Source organism: Platalea leucorodia, assembly GCF_965183815.1.
Source record: "Platalea leucorodia genome assembly, chromosome: 20".
NCBI lineage: Eukaryota > Metazoa > Chordata > Aves > Pelecaniformes > Threskiornithidae > Platalea > Platalea leucorodia.
The window spans coordinates 5,353,666-5,371,877 of NC_138842.1; the positions used below are offsets into that span (position 1 = coordinate 5,353,666).

An 18,212-nucleotide genomic window follows, 5' to 3' on the forward strand; every position below is an offset into this window, starting at 1 on the left:
CGGTGACGTGCCTGCGCGAGCACTCAGCGGCAAAGCCCCAATCCCCAGCTGGAGGAGGGCAAGGGGCTGGGACTCTTCTCAACCCTTTACTGTCCTCTCCACACTGGTGGCCTGGGGGATGTCCCCGTGTCCCCCACGGGTCTGGGAGCGTGACGCTAGATGGCACCGCGAGGAAGGAAAAGGCACCGCCAGTCACATTACCGAGCAACCAAGAAGAGGACGCAGCTGACAGCCAGGTAGGCGAGCAGCATGAAGAGCCAGACGCCAGGAGAAAAGGGATCCAGGAACGAGAAGTAGCCAGGTTTGCGGCCCTGGAAGGGAAACGAAAAGGAGTTTGACCTGCTCATATTTCTACAAATTAAGTGGTCCATTCTGAACATGACACAAAGAAACACACCTGCCCTGATGCTGACAACGGATGGGAGCAACAGAAGGGAAATAAAGCAAACAGGGCTTCGCAAAAGCCTTGCAGGGAAAACAGGTGACACTAAATGCAACAAATGACCAAGTCCTGCAGCATCTCCCCACTGGCATTCATCTCCTGAGACTACTCCTTTTCCCCACCTCAACCACTTTTGTTCCTCCAGGCAAAGAAAGAAGTGAATTGAGAGAGAAACCCAGACAATCGCAGCACTCTGCCCTCCCCATGGTAGGATGTGCTGCACCCCTCGCCTGCGGGGCTGCTGATGGGGGAGTCCCCATCTGGAGCCCTTGTCCACCCAAGCAGGCTGCACACCACGCTTGCTGGGCAGGAGGGGCTCCCCTGGGAGAGCACGCCTGAGCTCAGAGTTGGGTGAGATCCTTTGCATGAAGCAGAGTGGGGAAAAAAATATTTTCGTGCAGAAAAGGAAAAAAAAAAAAAAAAGTTTGCAATATTTCTGGTTTTCTTTCTTCAGCCTTGAAACGTTTCTCCTCTACCAAACTCAATAAAATTATTACTTTTATCTCAGGGAACACGATATTTTTATCTCCAGCATGCGTCAGAATTTCCTGTTTTTTCTCAGCAAACCACCTTTCCTTGAAAAGTAAGTCTTCACCGCTAGAAGAAAACAGGTTGATCTTCTCTCAAAGTACCTTTAATTTTCACAAGGACACTGCCACCATTGAAATCTTGTCAAATTTAACAAAATTTCTGCAAAGGGACGATTAATTCCTAGGAGAAGTTTCTCAAAAGCTGGACACCTCCCATTTCGGTGGGGGTATGTCTCCTGCTACCACAAGCTCTTGCGTATGCAGTGCTTCTGCAACACAGCCTCCTCCAGGATGGAAAAAGCAGCCACTAATTTACCTCTGATCACACTCAACACATCCGTGGGGGACAAGGGGAGACGTGAAAATAGAGCACAAGCCACAGGACTTAAAAAAGTCCTCTTTTGCTCTCTGCACAATTTTTAATACCTGTGTGGAGCAGAAAGTGCTTTGTTTCAGTACTGCGCACCCCTGACACACCTCTCCCACCCCAAACACTGCAAGCGTTCAGGCAATGCTCATCTACCTCAGGCATCTTCTTTCCTTACCGTCTCCTCTGAAAGACTCCCAGCAAAAGCATGAACTCCCAATGCAGGGCTAAAGGGTGGCGTTAACTCCACGGGAACGTGAGCCCTTTGCTCATGGGAGCCTGTATCTTCTGCCCCAAACCACTAAGTCAGTCCTGGCATCCCAAAACCTCAGGATCTACAGCTTCCCCAAGCACCTGTAACTGGGAAGCTGCCCACGAGTCAGAGCTCCTGTGAAGGCTGTTACTGTAAAGTCAGAGTGGAAACAGCCTTTTATCACATCTTGGCCAGGCTGTCAGCATATTTCTTACTGGCACCTTACTCTGTTGTGTGCTAAAAATGTCTATCACTGTTTGCTCAATGCAGCTCACTCCGGCAGCCGTTTCCCAGCACTTGCAGCGCGGCAGCTGCTCCGCTGTAGTTTGCTTGCTTTACACAAAAGCCGCTTCTGGGCATCATCTTTGACAAACAGAGCCCTCATTTCTCCCCTCGTCCATTGCCCTACCCTGCCCATCTGTGACACCACATAAACTAATAATAGCTGGTAATAAATAACACCTAACCTCAATTGCCATAGCAAACCCAGAGCATCAAAGACCAGAGTCCTGATATTTTAGAGCTGTGCTTAATCCAAAGGCAGTGAATAATTTTCTGTTTTCACAAAAGTCCCTGGGAAACATAGCTGCCTTTTTTTTTTTTTTCCCTTCCCCAGACTCAGAGCGGCACTTTAAATTCCATTTCCATTAAAAAACACTGTTTTACTACTGAAGTATTCCTAATCTTATGCAAAACCTGAATTTCACAAGGTCTTGGTAGTTCTTCTGAAGACTAAGTTGTTGCTAGAAAAGGCAATAGTTGTTGCACAAAAATCTTCCTCTACTAAAAATATCTAGGATACTGTGATATTCTCAGCTCCAGTCACCAGCTGGGACTGTAACATCTCAGAAACCTTCTACAGCAAACTCTGCCCTGCGTGAAGTAAAGAACCACCACACCATAACCCCCTATCCCTGTATCCTTAAGGACAAGATGAGTTTGAGCTTGGGATCTACGTTAACATTTTTAGAGAATCTCAATTATTAAGCCTTTTAACAAAAAGATGAGTTAAGAATCAGTGGTTCAGACCATCCTGCATCCATTTTCAGATTAATGTAAAGTCACTTCCCAAGCAATGGTTCAGGTTCTCCTGGGTATAATTCCAGAGTCTCTCTTTAAGGCAAGGTCTCTCTTCTGTACCAGGTTATCTTACTCTGCTTGGTATAAGCAGGTGAGATAATAGTGAAAGATACTATGTTTTTCTTCTGTCCTTTCCCTTTTTTGGTCAATTGCTGCTGTGTTCTGCTTTTCCTTATATTCTTCCCAGAAACCCAGAGAGAGACAAATGACTGCTACAGCCAGCATCTGGACCCAAACCAAGGGCCTTCAGAGCCAGAGACACTGCTGGACACTACACCCCCAGCATCCCGGAGGGATTCACGTCTCCAGTAACATCCCTTGCTCACCTTGCTGGAGCTCCTCTTGCTATTTCAGAGAGGTGAGACCATGTCGTGAGTCTGCAGGCTCCAAGGTGCTCTCCGTCTGCACTTCTCACTGACCCCATCCAGGTGATAATGGACTTCTCGATGCCAACGGGAAGCCGAAGGCAGGCGATGCCAAAGCTCTTCTCTTTAGCCACCGCATAGCTTTCCTGGGTGCCCCACAGGCCCCTGGTTCCCTTTTTCATCTAGAGCTAAACTGGCTCAGCTGCCTCTCTTCTTCCACAGGTGCTTACACACTCAAGAATGAAATGAGGCAATGGGAACCTGCAAGGTGTGAAGGGCACCGTCTGCCCTCGGCCGAGCAAACTGGAGCTTCTCAAGCAGAAGATTGTTCCAGGCAGCGTATCCCTGCCTGGCATCCCAGAGGTGGCAGGAGAATCCCAGGCACTGGCAGTGCCTCGGCTGGGGCTCCCTCATGAGATGCTCCTGTAACAAGGTTCCTTTCTGTAATTAAGGCCTTGATGTCTTCTCTCTGTTTCTGGGGCAGTTTGTCAATAAATTACACTCATTAAGGAAATTGCGTTGGAAGCTTTAAGTCTCAGGCTTGGCAATGACTCTCTCCTGTGACTTTACAGTAGTAGTAGTTCTGGTTCTTTTCAGCTACAGTCATTTTCAGGCTGCTGCTACATATTCTTTTCATTCACAGTTGTGGATAAGAATAAAGATATTCTGTTCCCACGGAGGGCACAAACTCTCTCTTATCTGTCTGTTTTGAAGATGGGAATGACAATATCTGGAGTCTGTCAGATATTTTTAGCTGGTCCCAATACAGCTTTGTTAATTGAAAGAGCTATTTTTCCTGGAATAGAAATGTTCAAAATGTCCAATAATTGATGAAGGCCTCCTGCAAATCCTCAGACGGAAGCAGGAGAGATTCATTTACCCTCCTCAGTCGTTCTTGGAAGTCTTCATTTTCAGCCAGAGAGAATCAGTTTTCTGGGCAGATACTGGTGACTGAAGAGCCTGAATGTGCAGGACATCCAGGAGGAGGAGGAGTGGACCTGTATGGCATGGTCCTGGATTTATCTGTGTTCAGGTCCATAAGAGACCTTACGGCTCCCTGCCTGCCCTGCACACACACACACACACACAGCCTGAAAGGACCCCCGTGTGCGCCTGTTCCCTCTTGCAGAAACAGCCAGCCCTACCTATGTCATCTCTCATAGACGTTTGTCCCTAAAAAAGGCAGGCAAGAGAACTCTCTTCTACCTCCGTAAGGCAGAAGGAAAGCAAGAAAACTCAGCCTGGAAAGGCAGAAACCTTGACGTGTGCTAGGTATAACTGCAGCACGTTTGGTCTCACCAAAAGAAAGCGTGTGTATTCTGGGATGACCACGTCTGATCCGGATGCAGATCCAGATCCCTCCTGCTCCAGGGTCCTTTCTTTGGAGTTCAAAAGCAAAACCTGATCACAAACTGCTGTGAATCCTGAGCATAATTTGGGGTCACCAGATGGTCCACAACCGACAGGCCAATGCGTACCATGGCCCTGGGCACACCTGGGGCCAGCGGTTGCTCCCATCCCTGCTTCAGTGAGGCAGGAGGCTTGCTGGCAGAGCAGCACGGATTATCAGGAGGGGTGCTCAGCTCCTTGGCCTCGGCTGTCGAGCCTCTTCTGGCTGGAACGAAGGAGCTACTCATTCAGCCCTTCCCATTTTGCGTCTTCTGCAGCAATCAAGTAGAAACACTTTAAGCCTCAGTTCACTTGGCCTAAAACCACCTATTCCAGTGTACTCACCAAATCCACATTTTCTCATCTTAAGATAGAGCACAGTAAGGACTTTCAGGGCTGATGAGCCAGAATCATGTGCTAGCTAGTCCCTCGTTCCCTGCCACAGAGGCAGGTATGTGAACAAAAGCATGTGTATGCTACAAATAAACATGACTTTCAACATCTCTTTGTGCAGAAATGGCACTGGACACCTGATTTCAGCCCTCTGCCAAGCAGAGTGACTGCTCAGGACTTGTCATCTCTCTCCTGCCTTCCACGGGTCCCACCAGCTGGTCAGAATGGGAACATAATAAAATGAAGCAAGCTTTTTCTCTTAGCAGCCTGCAAGTCAGAAAACCTATTAGAGTCCCCGTGTCAGAAATCCGTACTTGATTATATCACAACAAGTGAAATTGAGAAAAATGACAGCCCCATTTAAAGCTGCCATATTTGGTTATGTGTGATAAGAGACACACGCACTGTGGTGGCTGGGTTGCAGGGTGGGGAAGAGAAAGCAGGGAGAAATCATTTGCCACTGGAGTTACATGGAAATTAAAATAAAATGTCATCACGCTGGGAGGAGACCAGGGCATGGAGGCAACTCCTCAGCAAGAGATTTATTTCTGGTTATTTATTAGGCTACGTCTGATCTGCGCTATGATTAACATACGTCAGCTGCAATTTTTGACATCGCAGAGATGTTTGTTGGGGCGGGGAAGGGGAGGGAGGGGAGGGGATAGGAGCAGATGGGGCTGTGGGGCTGCCTTCCACTGCTCTGCAAACCACATCCTTAAAGAAAAACCAGAGCAATTAGCTATCTTGCCTTTCGTTGTTAAATAAATATTTACCAGTTTAATTAGTTAATTGCCATGCAGCTCTCAGAAACTCTCCTCAAGCTAAGCAGGAGACGTCTGGACAAAGAGGGGCCGAGTGCTGGAGAGGGAAGAGGGGGCTCCGAGCTTCCCTGCTGGGGAGACCTCCCTGCCCCTGGGGAGGGCACAAGCCCAGGCTGCCCCTGCCATTGATGCAGCCAAGCAGGGCGCTCTGCAGGGTGCCCTGACCTGGGAGATGCCCTGTGTCTCCCTTGCAAGCCTGCCTGCGTCACTGCTCCCCTACTCAAAGTCTTACCTTGGTCCTTCATCGGGCAGCTGCACGCCGAGTCCTGACCGATGGCAGGGGACTATTTGCCAACCACTTTTTAAGACTGTAATTATTAATCCTGTTCAGTTTGGTAAATGCCTAAAGGGCAGGCTTGAACACGGCAGTGTTGCGTTAGTCTCGTACCAGCACGAGCAGCAGATGGTCCCTGCCCTGAAGAACTTACACTCTAAGTAGATGTGTCAGACACATTTACATCGAGCTTGCACAGAGGCAGCAGCAAACGCCTTGCACTTATAGAGCAGATCACATGCAAACCCTGCACCAATATTCCTGTGTTTCCTCTGGAGGGAGCGACAACAGCCTCACGCTGTTCAGGGAATGATGCCTCGTTAAGGGACTTGCTGAACGTTATGGTGTAAATCGGAGGCAGAGCACGCATGGTACTCAATCCCCAAACTTTTAAAAACGCATGCGAGAAAGCAAGAAATTCGATTATAATCCCAGCCAAGAGATGCTGGCAGAAACGCCTCCCGGATCCACGGGGCAGCTGGTGGTGGGAAATAGCAAGTGTAGCCAGGAAGGGACAGTTACACTTGATTTCTGGGAGCTTGAAGTCATTGGTCCTAAATTCTGCACGTACCAGAGGAAACAGAATTTTAACTAGATTTTAATTATGTGTTTGTTCTTGGCAGGAGCCACTCAGCACAGAGAGATGTATGTGCAAGTTTGTTTATGTTTGTACCAAACGCTGCATCCTTAACAGCCTTGCGAATCGAGAGAGGGGGCTGGGAGAGGCAGCTTTAATTGTTTTATCCTTTTGGCTGCTATTATTGAGCTGACGGGAAACCAAGACTGTAACTCGCATCACACTCGGCACTGTACAGAGCACATTTCCAAAATGCAGATTAGGAATAATACGACATCCTGTTGCAAAGAACCTGGACGCCAGAGCTCGCCTCCTGTGACACCGGGGAACCGGGGGCTTTGCCTGGCCCATATGGGTGTAGCTGGGGAAAATCTGTCCTCTCCTGAGCTTCAGAAGAAGCTAGAACAACAGAAAACGGGAATGCAAGAGAATCTGTAAGAATTTAAGACAACAAGTGTTGTCTAAGCAAAGACACGACAGAAGGCCATGTACGCGCTTGCACGTGTGAATCCCCTGGGCAGATTCACAGCAGCTCCACTCCGAGCCACAGGCCAGCGTGTTGCTAAACAGCCACCATGTAATGCCTGACCTGCCTTTTGGGCGGCAGCGGATAACCACGCCGCTGCTGCCGCCGCCGGAGTTGCAAAAGATTATTGAATGCAGCTGAGCGACAACCAGAGCTAGCTGCTAAACGACAGCGTGCCTCTCTTCTCGTTCCTCCCTGGTCAATGCAGAAGCAAGGGGGTCTGAGAGCACCCATGCAAGGCAGGGAGCACCCTAAGAGTATGGAGCCTTCCTTGGGGTGCAGGGCCCGCTGATCTTTAGGGTGAACAACTGAGAGGAGACAAATGAGAAGGGCTGAGAGCAGAGAAACAGAGCCCACGCAGGGCAAGGAGCTAATTGCCCACGGCAGAGTTCAGCCTGCCACCCTGCCTGCCCCGGGGCAGTGCCCTGGGCCACTCGAGGAGTGCCATTTTGCCCTTTTCCTGCCTGTGATTAAGAAAGCAGAGGCCTGATCTGCATGTAGAGCATTTACAGGAGGTCACAGCAAAGAAAGCGATCCCAGATATTTTCCTGGCCTGATCTTATTCTCAGATGTGAGAAAGCAGTAAGGCTGCACACCGCAGAGGCTGAGAACATGGCTGAGATGAGGGTATTATTTGGGCCCTGACACCCATTAGGTGCACCCATAGGCATCCTAGCTCAGCCTCCCAGGCAGACTCCCCGCTGTAAGTACAAATGGGTGCTGACTCCACACCAGCTTTGCCGCAGTTTTGGAGCCACCCAGCCGCGCTGCTGGGCTGCTGCAGCCGTCCAGCCTAGCCTGCCCTTAGCACACCTCACCACAGCGGGCTCAAAGCCACACTAAAGCCATCCTATGGCTTTCGCTGGGCCTGAAGCAGAACCAGACAAGCTGACATCTACCCACACTTCCCCTGGTAGCACCCGTCTGACAGGGTTCTGCTCGTGGCCCCCTACCACGCCTGGAAGTGCTGTGTGCCCGGGGAGGATGGGGAAGGGGAGCCAAGAGGGTTGGGGGGTTGAACAACGGGAATCGAATCCACCAAGCTGACACAAGGCAAAAAGAGTGAAAAGAAGGAAATAAAGGTCAAGCACATTTGTGTTTAAATAAGAAACAAAAATATTTTTATGAGTCATTCATTTTTCTTCTATAACTAGGCACGTTTGCATGCAAATAATGGAGGGACGTAAATGGTTATAAAATAAGTCTCTTACCATATGAACTCGGTAGAGAATGCTAATTCCCAAAGTCATGAACGGCTTAGAGAAATCAATCACCTTCTCCCGCTCCGCTGTAATCGTCAGCCCGGCCACGGCCAAATCAGCTTTCTGGAGAGGAAAGAGAGCAGAGAAGATCAGGACCCCGCGCCTGGGAAAGGTGCAGGGCAGGGAAGGCAGCAAAGCTGTGTCTGGGGCCGTGCAAGACACCCGCTCCTGGAAGATGGATGTCCCATCTCTCTGGGACAGGGCACATTTGCTGCAGGGCAAAATCCAGGCTCTGTGGAAACCGTGGGAGTTTTGCCAGTGATGCTCCACTAGTTCGGACTGTGCTCCTGCACCCCGCTTCCCCAAGTGGGTTCCACATAAGCCCTGCTCAAACACAGTCAAAACTTTAACCCATTCTCCACGTTTTTGCCTTCCTCACCTGGGCATTTTTATCTCTATACTTCCAGGTTGGAAAGGCACAAAGCTCCCAGTGGGGAGCCCACTGTGCTAGGAGCTCTACTAACAGCAAACAAAACAGCAGCCCCTGCCCCCAAGTGCTCACAGCCTGATTGCCTTTTCTATTCATTGAATGCTTCAAGACATGGCAAAACAGGAGCCATTGAGACAATAAATATTGTACTAATCTAAAAAAGATACAGCCTCCCCCTTCCAAAGCCCCTATTGAACACAGCTGTCCCCTTCTAGACAAGACTGTTACTTGCAAGCACCGTAGGTAGGAAAGCATAACAAAGCAGCATCATTACCCCCATACCTCGAGTCACGAAGTTTTCAAGCCTGCCAACCCCAGACTTCCAAAACTGCGGATCGGTCTCCAAAAAATTCAGAGGACTGGCATAAAAATTTCCAGACTGACTTGCAAAGCAAATGAGATTGGGGAAAAAAACAAAAATAATTTCTTCCAATGTTAATACCCTTGTAATATAGATAAGGGATTTGAATTTTAAATATTATTTTTATTACTATAGCTCTTTTAATGTCTGTAATTGCTTTCTGTAAAAATGAAGCCTCCTCCATTCCCTTGCACATTTGTTTGCCTGCTTTGCACAATGATGATTATGCAAGTGGAAAAAGAGAAGGGGGGGGGAAAGAAAAGCTATTTGCACTTGTCGTCCCTGAGTTTCATAAGGTCTGTGCAGAAGCCAAGGCACCATCAGGCCTCAAGACCCAGTAAAATACGCAGCTTATCTCCCTGGATCCACGCGCTAGTTGTAAATGCACCACGCAAAGGCAAATTTGCGGGTGCATCACTCTTACCGTGCTCTCTGACCCTGCTTGCTCTTGCATTATTTTCCTTAAGAGTATGAGGACTAGTCACCTCCTGGCAGAGCTTTGCCGGGGGGTCTTTCCCCCCCTCTGCCCCCAACAGACTTGTCCGCTTAAAGGCAGGCAGGGAGGAAGGGCCAGCGAAAGGCTGGAGTTGCAGGAGCGAAGGGCAGCACTGCTGGAGCCCGTAGGAAGAAGAAAAGGGAAAAGAAAGGCAAGGTGATCTGCAAGCCTGCCCACCAAGGGGGGTCACGGAGGAGGTGATATTTCTCAGTCCATACAGGACTGCTTTATTGGAGAAGCCCAGTGCCAGAGTTTTGCAATTGTTTCCAAGCAGCTATTACAGATTCTTAGGAGGTTCAGGCTGGAATGAATTATGAGCTAGGGAGGATTTCTGCCTAGCCAGACATTTACCCACAGGGCTTTTAAAAGGCACCAATAATCACAACGTGGTGTGTGAGCAGTTGAGCCCTATGTAAACACCAGCAGATTACTAAAATGGAATCAGTTCATCTGTGGAACATGGCATGTGAGGAATTTTATCTGCAAGAAAAGTCTAAAGCTTCTTAAACATCTCTTGTCTATACTTAAAAGGGTTTGCAGGTACTATTGTCTTGGGGAGAGGTCTCCCAGCAAAGCCCCTCATGAAGATACAGATTATTCTAACAACGGATTTCTTCTCCCAGTTCTCCAAACTGAATACAATTCTACCAGCAAAGTCGGAGACTGCAGTAAATAGGCCGCATCAAAAGGTGTTTCATGCAAAAGCTCTAAGAACATTTCCATTCCTATCCGGAGGCCAACACAAAGGTGCTGCTGAAAGGAGCAGCGCAGCCCCGAGGTTTACCCAGCTAAATCACCATCCCTCGCCTGCTCCGACCCTCTCGGGGGTGGGACGTGGATGCCGCCAGGGAACTTTGTGCACTCCGGTTACTCCCCCAACTATTGTCCTTTGGGACCCTTCCAGATCATGTAGGCAGCAACATCCTGAAAGCTGCTCTTCCCTACGCAAAATACAGTGCAAATCCATCCCCCTCCCTTTGCCTACAGAGCAGAAACTCAGCACAGCAGAGCTGCCTTCCCCAGGCGCGCAGGTTTCGTGCCCAGGTCCTTTCTCTCGTCTCCAGAGGGTCCTGCCATTCCGTGAGAGTTGATTTCCTTCCGCTCATTCCCTGCCTGATCAACTTTTGTCCTTTCAGGACTTTTGGCAGCATCAGAGCTACAGCAGCTCACAGCCTGCTCTAACCCATGCACATGCACATCTGCCTTCTCCTCTGCCATTGCTCCCTGCAGCAGAGACCTGGCTCCTCGCAGCTTTAGCTGGGGCTGTGCTCTGTCAAAGACGCTCTCTCTCTCTCTCTCTCTGCAGGCTCAGAAGTCATGCAAGTTAAGAGCCGATTTCTGACAGCAATAAACTTTGATCTGGGAATGGCATGCAATGTATTCTCTGCCTGAATATCATCCATTTCATGCTTTCAACTTTGCTTCCTGATTTTCACAAAACTTCTTGTGATTTACCGAGGTCAGCATATCTTAGTTACAGAGGAGCTCTGCAAACCCAAGCGCTCTCCAGCCCTCCCCACCTGAGCACGGGTAGGAGTTGGCATTTCATAGGCTAAACAATGCACTGGGGGAAGAAATGGTTTTTGCTTTGTGCTTCTGCACTCTGTCTGCAACTAGAACCTGGGGAAAGGGAAAACAGGAGGCAAAGGATGGGGGGAAGAGGGGCAAATACTGTTTGATTTTCATCCTTCCAGCACAGTTGCAGCTATAAATGTCAGCGTGAAATAGGCTTAGGAAAAGACCCAGAGCATTTTGGGAGTAGAGACAGACACTTCTTTAACAAAACACTGCTTAAACAAGGCCAAACTCTCGCTAGGCGAGAGGAAGCCCAGGTGGGCTGGTGTCTGAGATAAAAGCATGAGCTGCCTCCACCATACCTGGCATTAACCATGGGATCTGCCTGCATCAGCAGACCGGCTCGCGCTGCCACTGGAAAGGATGTTAAACACGGGGGCTGAGCCGGGCTCCTGAAGAGGAACAACAATTAAGCAGCCTTAAGAAGCAAATTGCAGGGACTGCCAGTCCGGAGGAGGCGGCCGCCTCCTCGCTGCGGATGCTGACAAGGCTCATCTCGGCGCTAATGGTGATGAATGGGGCCTGACGTCAGCACTCAGCCTGGGCAGAGAGGATCCCGCCAAAGCCTCCCCCAGCACCGGGGACCGGCCGGGAGATTGGCCCTGCTCCGGCCCCGCAGCGATTCACAACCTCCTGTCAAGCTACAGAAACAAAACACAAGGAGAAAGTCCAAGGGGCGGAAGGCCTTGGGTTGTCTCTGTGTCAAACACAGGGAAAATAAGCCTGAAGGACAGCTCTGGGAGCACAAGGCTGGGATTTCTTCCCGGAGCAGGAGTCCCTGACTTGAACAGCACCTTGGATGCTACATCCCCTGGGTGCATATGAGAGCACCCTTCTCACCAGCGCTGCCCACAGAGCACAGACAGCATGGCCAAGGTCAGGGAAAGCTATTTCTTACACTGCCCCTGTGCTTGGAGGGCCTTCTAGAAAGCTGAAATCAGTGTTCAACCTCCAGGACTCACCTGACCGCCAGCTATTACCCCCGTTGCAGACCTGTCGGCATCAGCACTGCTGCTGCAGGTGCTTGTCCCGCTGGAAACCCGTTTGGATGTGGTACTGAGCACGCGGCTAGAGGTGACCCTGCTTTGCTCAGGGGGTTGGACTCCAGTCCAACCAGATCTCCAGAGGTCCCCTCCAATCTCTGCTATTCTGTGCAACTCTGCAAAATAAGCAGCAGCCACTGCACAGCAGTTTGGCTTCAGCCTGCTCACCTGGGCAGCGGCTCCCGAACCGCCGCGGCAATGACAGAGCAGTCTCTCTGCATCTGCAGATCTGTCCCACGGCACGATGGGTACGGCTCGGCCGCCAGATCAATGTACTGATTGCTTCTGCTCCAGCTGCCCATCTGATCTGACAGGAGCTATTTCGGGTTGTGCGGCTCCTCCCGCTGGAGCGAGTGGCAGCCAGGCTGTGCACTAAGACGCATATTCTTGCATTTAAAAAGCAGGGCCAGACGAGGGTCATTCAAAACTGGTATCTGTTTTTTTTTTTTTTAAGGACGTACATGAATTCTGCCATATGAAAAGTGACAGCCTGAAAGCCCTGGAGGCTGCAGCCCTCCATTTAAGCCAGAGTCAGGGATGGGATGACGAGCAATCAGTGCAGATGTCAGCGTCAAGTCTGCCTTCACTCCTGTTTCTTCACCTGGACTATCTCTAGGGGTGGGAGGAAAAAGTCTGTGCCAGGTGTTCGCCATGCCCGTGGCAAAAGCCAGTTAAGGTGAAGCACCAGGAATGGGGACCCTAAGCCCACAGGGAACAGTAGTGAGACCTAACCAGCTCACACCACACCCAGCGTCTTGTGTGTAATTTTGGGGAAATCAGCAGCACGATGCAAACCTCTCTGCCCATACCCTCGCTGTGTTTGCTCAACAGCCCACGCTCCCTCGCTTCCCCACTCCCCCTCGCTCCCCACCCTATCAAGCCCCCCCATGTCACACTTGCCAGCGCGATAGCGTGCAAACAGACTCCCCCTCCCTCCCTTCACCCACGCGCAGCTTTTCTCGCTGAACACCAACACCCACTGCCGAGCGGAGAGCAGGACTCTGCCAATTTTGAAATATCTTCTCCCTCCTTTCCCCTTCCTGCCATTCCCCGTCCTCGGACCAGTTGAAGGGAGAGGGCCTCTGATTGTAAAGCACCACCTGGACACCAGCAAAGAAGCTGGAAAAAATATCACCCCAAAGCTTTAAGGTCCTTTCAGTTCTTGGTGTTGCTGCTCCTGAGGCCAGACCCTTCCCCGAGACGGACAACTTCATCTCCCTCACTTTAAAAGGAGCTTTGACCACCACTGATCCCAGCCAGATTCAAACCACTGACACTGATACCAAAGATCTAGCGTTATTCCACAGCATCTCACTCCCCAAATGATCCTGCGCAGAAGGAAAGAGCAGGAGCTTTCTGTCCCCAGTCACCCACTCCTCACTCTGTGCACCTCCTCACTCCGTGCCATCTACAGCCTTCCCCAAATAGGCTTGCCCTGGAAACACTCACAGATCTGCTGTGTTACCATTACCAAAGGTGACACATTATTTAAACAATGCCGAAGGAAGCCTGGGCAGCTGATAGAAGCTGCACAAAACGCACGGTCAGCCTGCATAGAGCGTGCTTCTGCCGGGGCTGCTTTGTCCTTCCCGTCCCCTGCACCCTGCCGCAGGTGAGCGGGCCGGGTCCTCTGCGGAGGGGACTGTCACCTAGCACTGGTGCCCAGCCAGACAGGGTACTGATCCCGGCTGCATCAGAGGGAAGTTTCTCAAAGGTCTTATAGCAAAACTGCAGCGTCAGATTCCTGCCAACAAAGCTTCCTGGCAAAACCAAACCGCACCATCTCTTCTTAGCTCAGCTCTATTCTCCGGGGGCATTCCCGAGATGGGTAAATTCAGGAACTGTTGCTGAGGGATCTCTCGGACACAAGCCCATCTCCTCAGGGAGGAGCAAGGGAGCCGAGCACCAACGGCTCGCTGTGAGCCGATGTACAGGCACCGAGCACAGCCACCACAGAACTACGCTACCAAAGACAGCAAATACAGGCGTGGCAGAACAAGGAGAAAGCTGTCATGTTGCTTTGAAAATACACTCATTGGCTTGTATCAGACTAGCGAATTCATTTCAGCTCGAGGACGCACTGGAGAGAGAGAGAGAAAGAAAGGGAAGACCAGACAACCATCAGGGACTCTGAGGCAGGGACTGTGTACCACAGCAGGAAGGAGCGAGACGTAATTCTTCCAGCCCTATTGTCCCCTAAGGCTCTGACAGCCAAAAAAATAGGAGATGGGAAGATTTGCTGTTCCCCCTTGTTTTCTTGTTACGGATAGCACATGTGTACGGTGTCAGCCAAACTGCTGGAGACTGCAGTTGTCTGTGCCAGCGCCGGCAAGGCTAGCGGGGGAAGTCTTCCCCGGCCGGGGAGCGGTTTTACTCCCCTGCTCACGCAAGGAATGAGCAGGGTGTTCAGCTTCCCTGCCCTGCATGCACAGAGGGACCAATTAGCTTGGCTATTTCTGAGTTTGTGACATCTTTTGCTAAGGAATGGCCTTGAGTCCTTCCAAGTGATTTCTCCCAAGCCACATCTCCATCGGCTGATCACAAAGTTTACAGGTTTCCTGATCTGACGACGAGTCAGACTGCTGACCTAGCCACAGTAGTCTCTACAGCTCTTCCACTAATCCCCCAAGCCATCCCAGTCCCCCTCTTCCTTAGCTCTTAGTTTTGTGAGCAGGTCAGTAAGATATGTACTGGTGAATGTGGGTCAACAACAAATTTATGTTTATATAGCATCCTTCTCAATCATATCATAGTGCACAATTAGCTGTAATAGAATTTTCAGCACTTAAGAATAAATCAATAGCTCATTAATTTAGAAGCAATAAAACGAAACACTTTTCCCATATAGCCTGTAGTCGCTCTGAGGAGATTCAGTGCCATGGGGGGATTACAGAGACAAAAAAAAAAAAATACTGAAAAGGTATTGCATGGAGCTGGATAATTTTCTGACCTTCTGATCCCGCACACTAAGTGCATGTGAGTCAAACCTCACTTTCTGACAGCCGATCAGGGTTCCAGAAGGAATCAGTTTCCTACCATAATACAGCACTGCACAAAGAGACAGGCGCAGAGCTTTTATTTTGGGTAGGATTTGGGAAGTTTTGACCCGTGTGACAGTTTTGTGTCCCAACTAATGCCCTCTCTGTGCTAAAGGCTATATGGAGAAAAGTGCCCAAAGAATATATCCACTGGAAGAGGAACGCGTGTGCCCAACATAGGATCTTTTGGCTTTCTGCTTCGAGTGGTCCTGAAGTAGCATAGGGGACGAACGAGGGGCTGGAACTGAGGACAAACCCCCTTGGGGGCTGACTGTCAAGGAAGGAGAGGAACCCCTCGGGCTCTGAAACGACCTCAGAAAGCAACATCCCAAGCAGCCCCGAATAAACACAACAGCACGCACACAGCCAGGTCTGCCCTGCCTGACCTGATCCAAAGTGCCAGTCCCTGGGACTGATCAAAAACTCACTGAAACCATCATAAAGGGCCTAGAAAGAACAAAACAGAGAAAGCTTTTTCTCTTCTCCAATTTTTGATTCAGCCTCACACAGGCTTTGCCAGCTCTGCCCTGCTGAAGCAGAAGTAAAAATCCTCTTAAATAAGGCTCGAGCTGCAGAAGAAACAAATGGTTTCTATGTGAAGATGAAGTTAAAACACTTATCACTAAAGAAAAACAACCCTCCAGAAGCTCCCATTTAATGGAGAGGCACTGCCAGGGTTAGTAGGCCAAAATTTGATGGCTGTTCCCTTCCTTTGTTTGCACAGATCACATGCTGCTCTCTGCGCCTTCCTTCTTGCCTCCCAAAAGAAACATTGCAGAACTGTAATTGTGTGTGTGTGTATATATATATATATATACACAGAGAGAGATATGTATAAAAACTATGCCAATAGCCCAGAGCATTTTCAAACAACCGTACAGAAGGCTCTTTAGAAGAAGCAGACGGAGGTGGGATCTCAGCTGGCGTCAAGAGCTGTCGCTCCGCCAGGGAAGGGTGACCCAGGAGACAGGACATTAGTTCAGGAGGGATCTCCAGTCCATACTGTGCCCTGCCCCTGACCTTCAGCAAGTCTTTTGGATGTAGAGTTGTCCCATCTGACTTTAGACAGTTGAAGCTCCTAAGGTAGATAGGACAAGCGTCAGCCAGGTCCCCTTCACCACCCGGGGAAGCAGCAGACAGATGCCAGCGGGCATCTTCTAGAGATGCTCGCTCGTCTCCTGCAGCCGGGAAGAAAGCTGCGGCAGGAGCCCCAGACCCCTGCCTGGAGCCACAGGGGACGGATTCGGGCCATCGTTCCTCCGCTTTGCAGGAGGGATGCACCACTGTTGTGAGGGTAATAATGGGGTGGCCCAGGGGCTCCTCTCACACAGCGGTGTGGATTATCATAAATACACCGCACTGCAGATTTGCCACCAGCTGAGAAACGGTCGCTGGGTTCTCACAGGCGCTTCGGAAATAACAAGGCAGGGTAGAAATCGGTGAGCGAGGAAGCATTGGTTTAAATAACATCAGTCTCCATGTTAGCTTTGGCTAAGCCTATTTTACTAAGGATCTCAGAGCATTTTGTGAACTGTATTTAAGCTTCAGATTCCCTGGGGAAGGACTACCTTTAGCCGTGGAGGAAAACAAAGAGCAAGGAGGGGGGTACAGGCTGACTGAGCACACACGTACACAGAAATGTTGTCAAACCCAGCCAAAGCATTCAGCTTTCAGTCTAGCTGCTGTGCAGCAACACCGTGAAGCAGAGCCATGAAAAGATCTCGATCCACGCACTTCAAGCAAACAAAAAATGTTCCTCTCCAAAAACAATACTCAAAGTCAAGGAGCTGAAATGCATCCACCAAAACTTTTCTGGGTAGAAATGCAATTCTTACTTTCTTCCCTTCCAAACTGTGTGGTTTTGTAAGTTTTCTTCAGGTTCTACTGGCTCCTGCCAGAGCCTGCATATTTTCCTGTTTCAAATTTTCATTAATTTTTCCACCGGAGGAAGAAAAAAAAAAAAAATCCACTCTATATCAAGCTCTTACGCAGGGACCTTGGAGTCCAGGCCTCCCTTCCAACAAAGTGAGCATCCCTGAGAGCACCCAGGGGCCCTAACTCCTGCTCTGACTACTTTACATGCTGTCACATCGACACAACAAATACATTTGCCATTGGGAGAACACATTAAATGGAGATCTTGTGGTCAAAGTCTCACAAGTGGACTAAAACTCCCATCCATCCTTATCATCCTGGAGCACTTAATAAAGCATCAAGGCTTTTCACTGCCAAGTCCCACTAGAGGACAGTTAAAAAGAGCAGCTAATTCACTTACCCGAGCAATCAGCTCCCCGACCATCCCTGTCCACGTGCCGTTTGCCTCAGGGACTCCATACACACCATCGCCAACGAGGTGGATCTTATAGTTGAAACGCAGGATCTCTGCCAGCTCCTTCAGCATGTCCACACAGAAGCCCTCATAGCGGTCATTGCCTTCCAGCTCCTGATGGTTCCACTTCAGCATTAAGTAAGGGTTTTCCTGCATTGAAACTGGGCAGCTGTCATTCCCATCTTAGCCGAGGCATCCCACCAGCACAGCGCCGAGCATGGGGCAGAGAGGGCAGTGGGCTCCCTAGCAGCACCGGGATGGCAGAGGCTCTGATAAGGGGGACCCAAGCCAACCTCCCATCCCGATATATCCCTCTCGACCAGGATATAAGAGATACGAAAAGCTAGTTTGATCACATGGAAAGCCAAAGTGGTGTAAAGCTAGCAGAGCTGTTTCTACACTGGTATTCATTGGCCCCCACGGTGTCTGGGATGTGCTGGAGGTGCAGCAGATAAATCCCAGTTTAGGATATGAAGCAGAGCTAAGGGATCATGCTTTGGGGGCTGTTTCCAACTGGCATACGCCACAGCAGCCAGTGACTGCTGCGAGTTATGGTGAGACAGATAGATCCCAGCCTCTCTTGGCATACAGCCAATTCTTCAGTTTGTCCCTCTTTTCAACAAACTTTGTGGGACATGAGGAAATAGTGCCCAGAGTTCTT

General features: G+C 49.9%; 1 protein-coding gene across 1 annotated transcript in view; it reads right to left on the reverse strand.

Moving 5' to 3' along the window:
* The window catches only part of GRIK4 (glutamate ionotropic receptor kainate type subunit 4), a gene marked incomplete at its 3' end in the record, with an annotated part of 137,855 nt that overhangs the window by 10,371 nt on the left and 109,272 nt on the right, over positions 1 to 18,212 (reverse strand). Inside the window, exons 11-13 of the mRNA XM_082330578.1 lie at positions 17,498 to 17,701; positions 8,229 to 8,342; positions 202 to 311 (exon numbers count right to left, since the gene is read on the reverse strand). Coding sequence (XP_082186704.1) covers positions 202 to 311; positions 8,229 to 8,342; positions 17,498 to 17,701 — 428 coding nt within the window. The remainder of the gene's footprint in view (positions 1 to 201; positions 312 to 8,228; positions 8,343 to 17,497; positions 17,702 to 18,212) is intronic.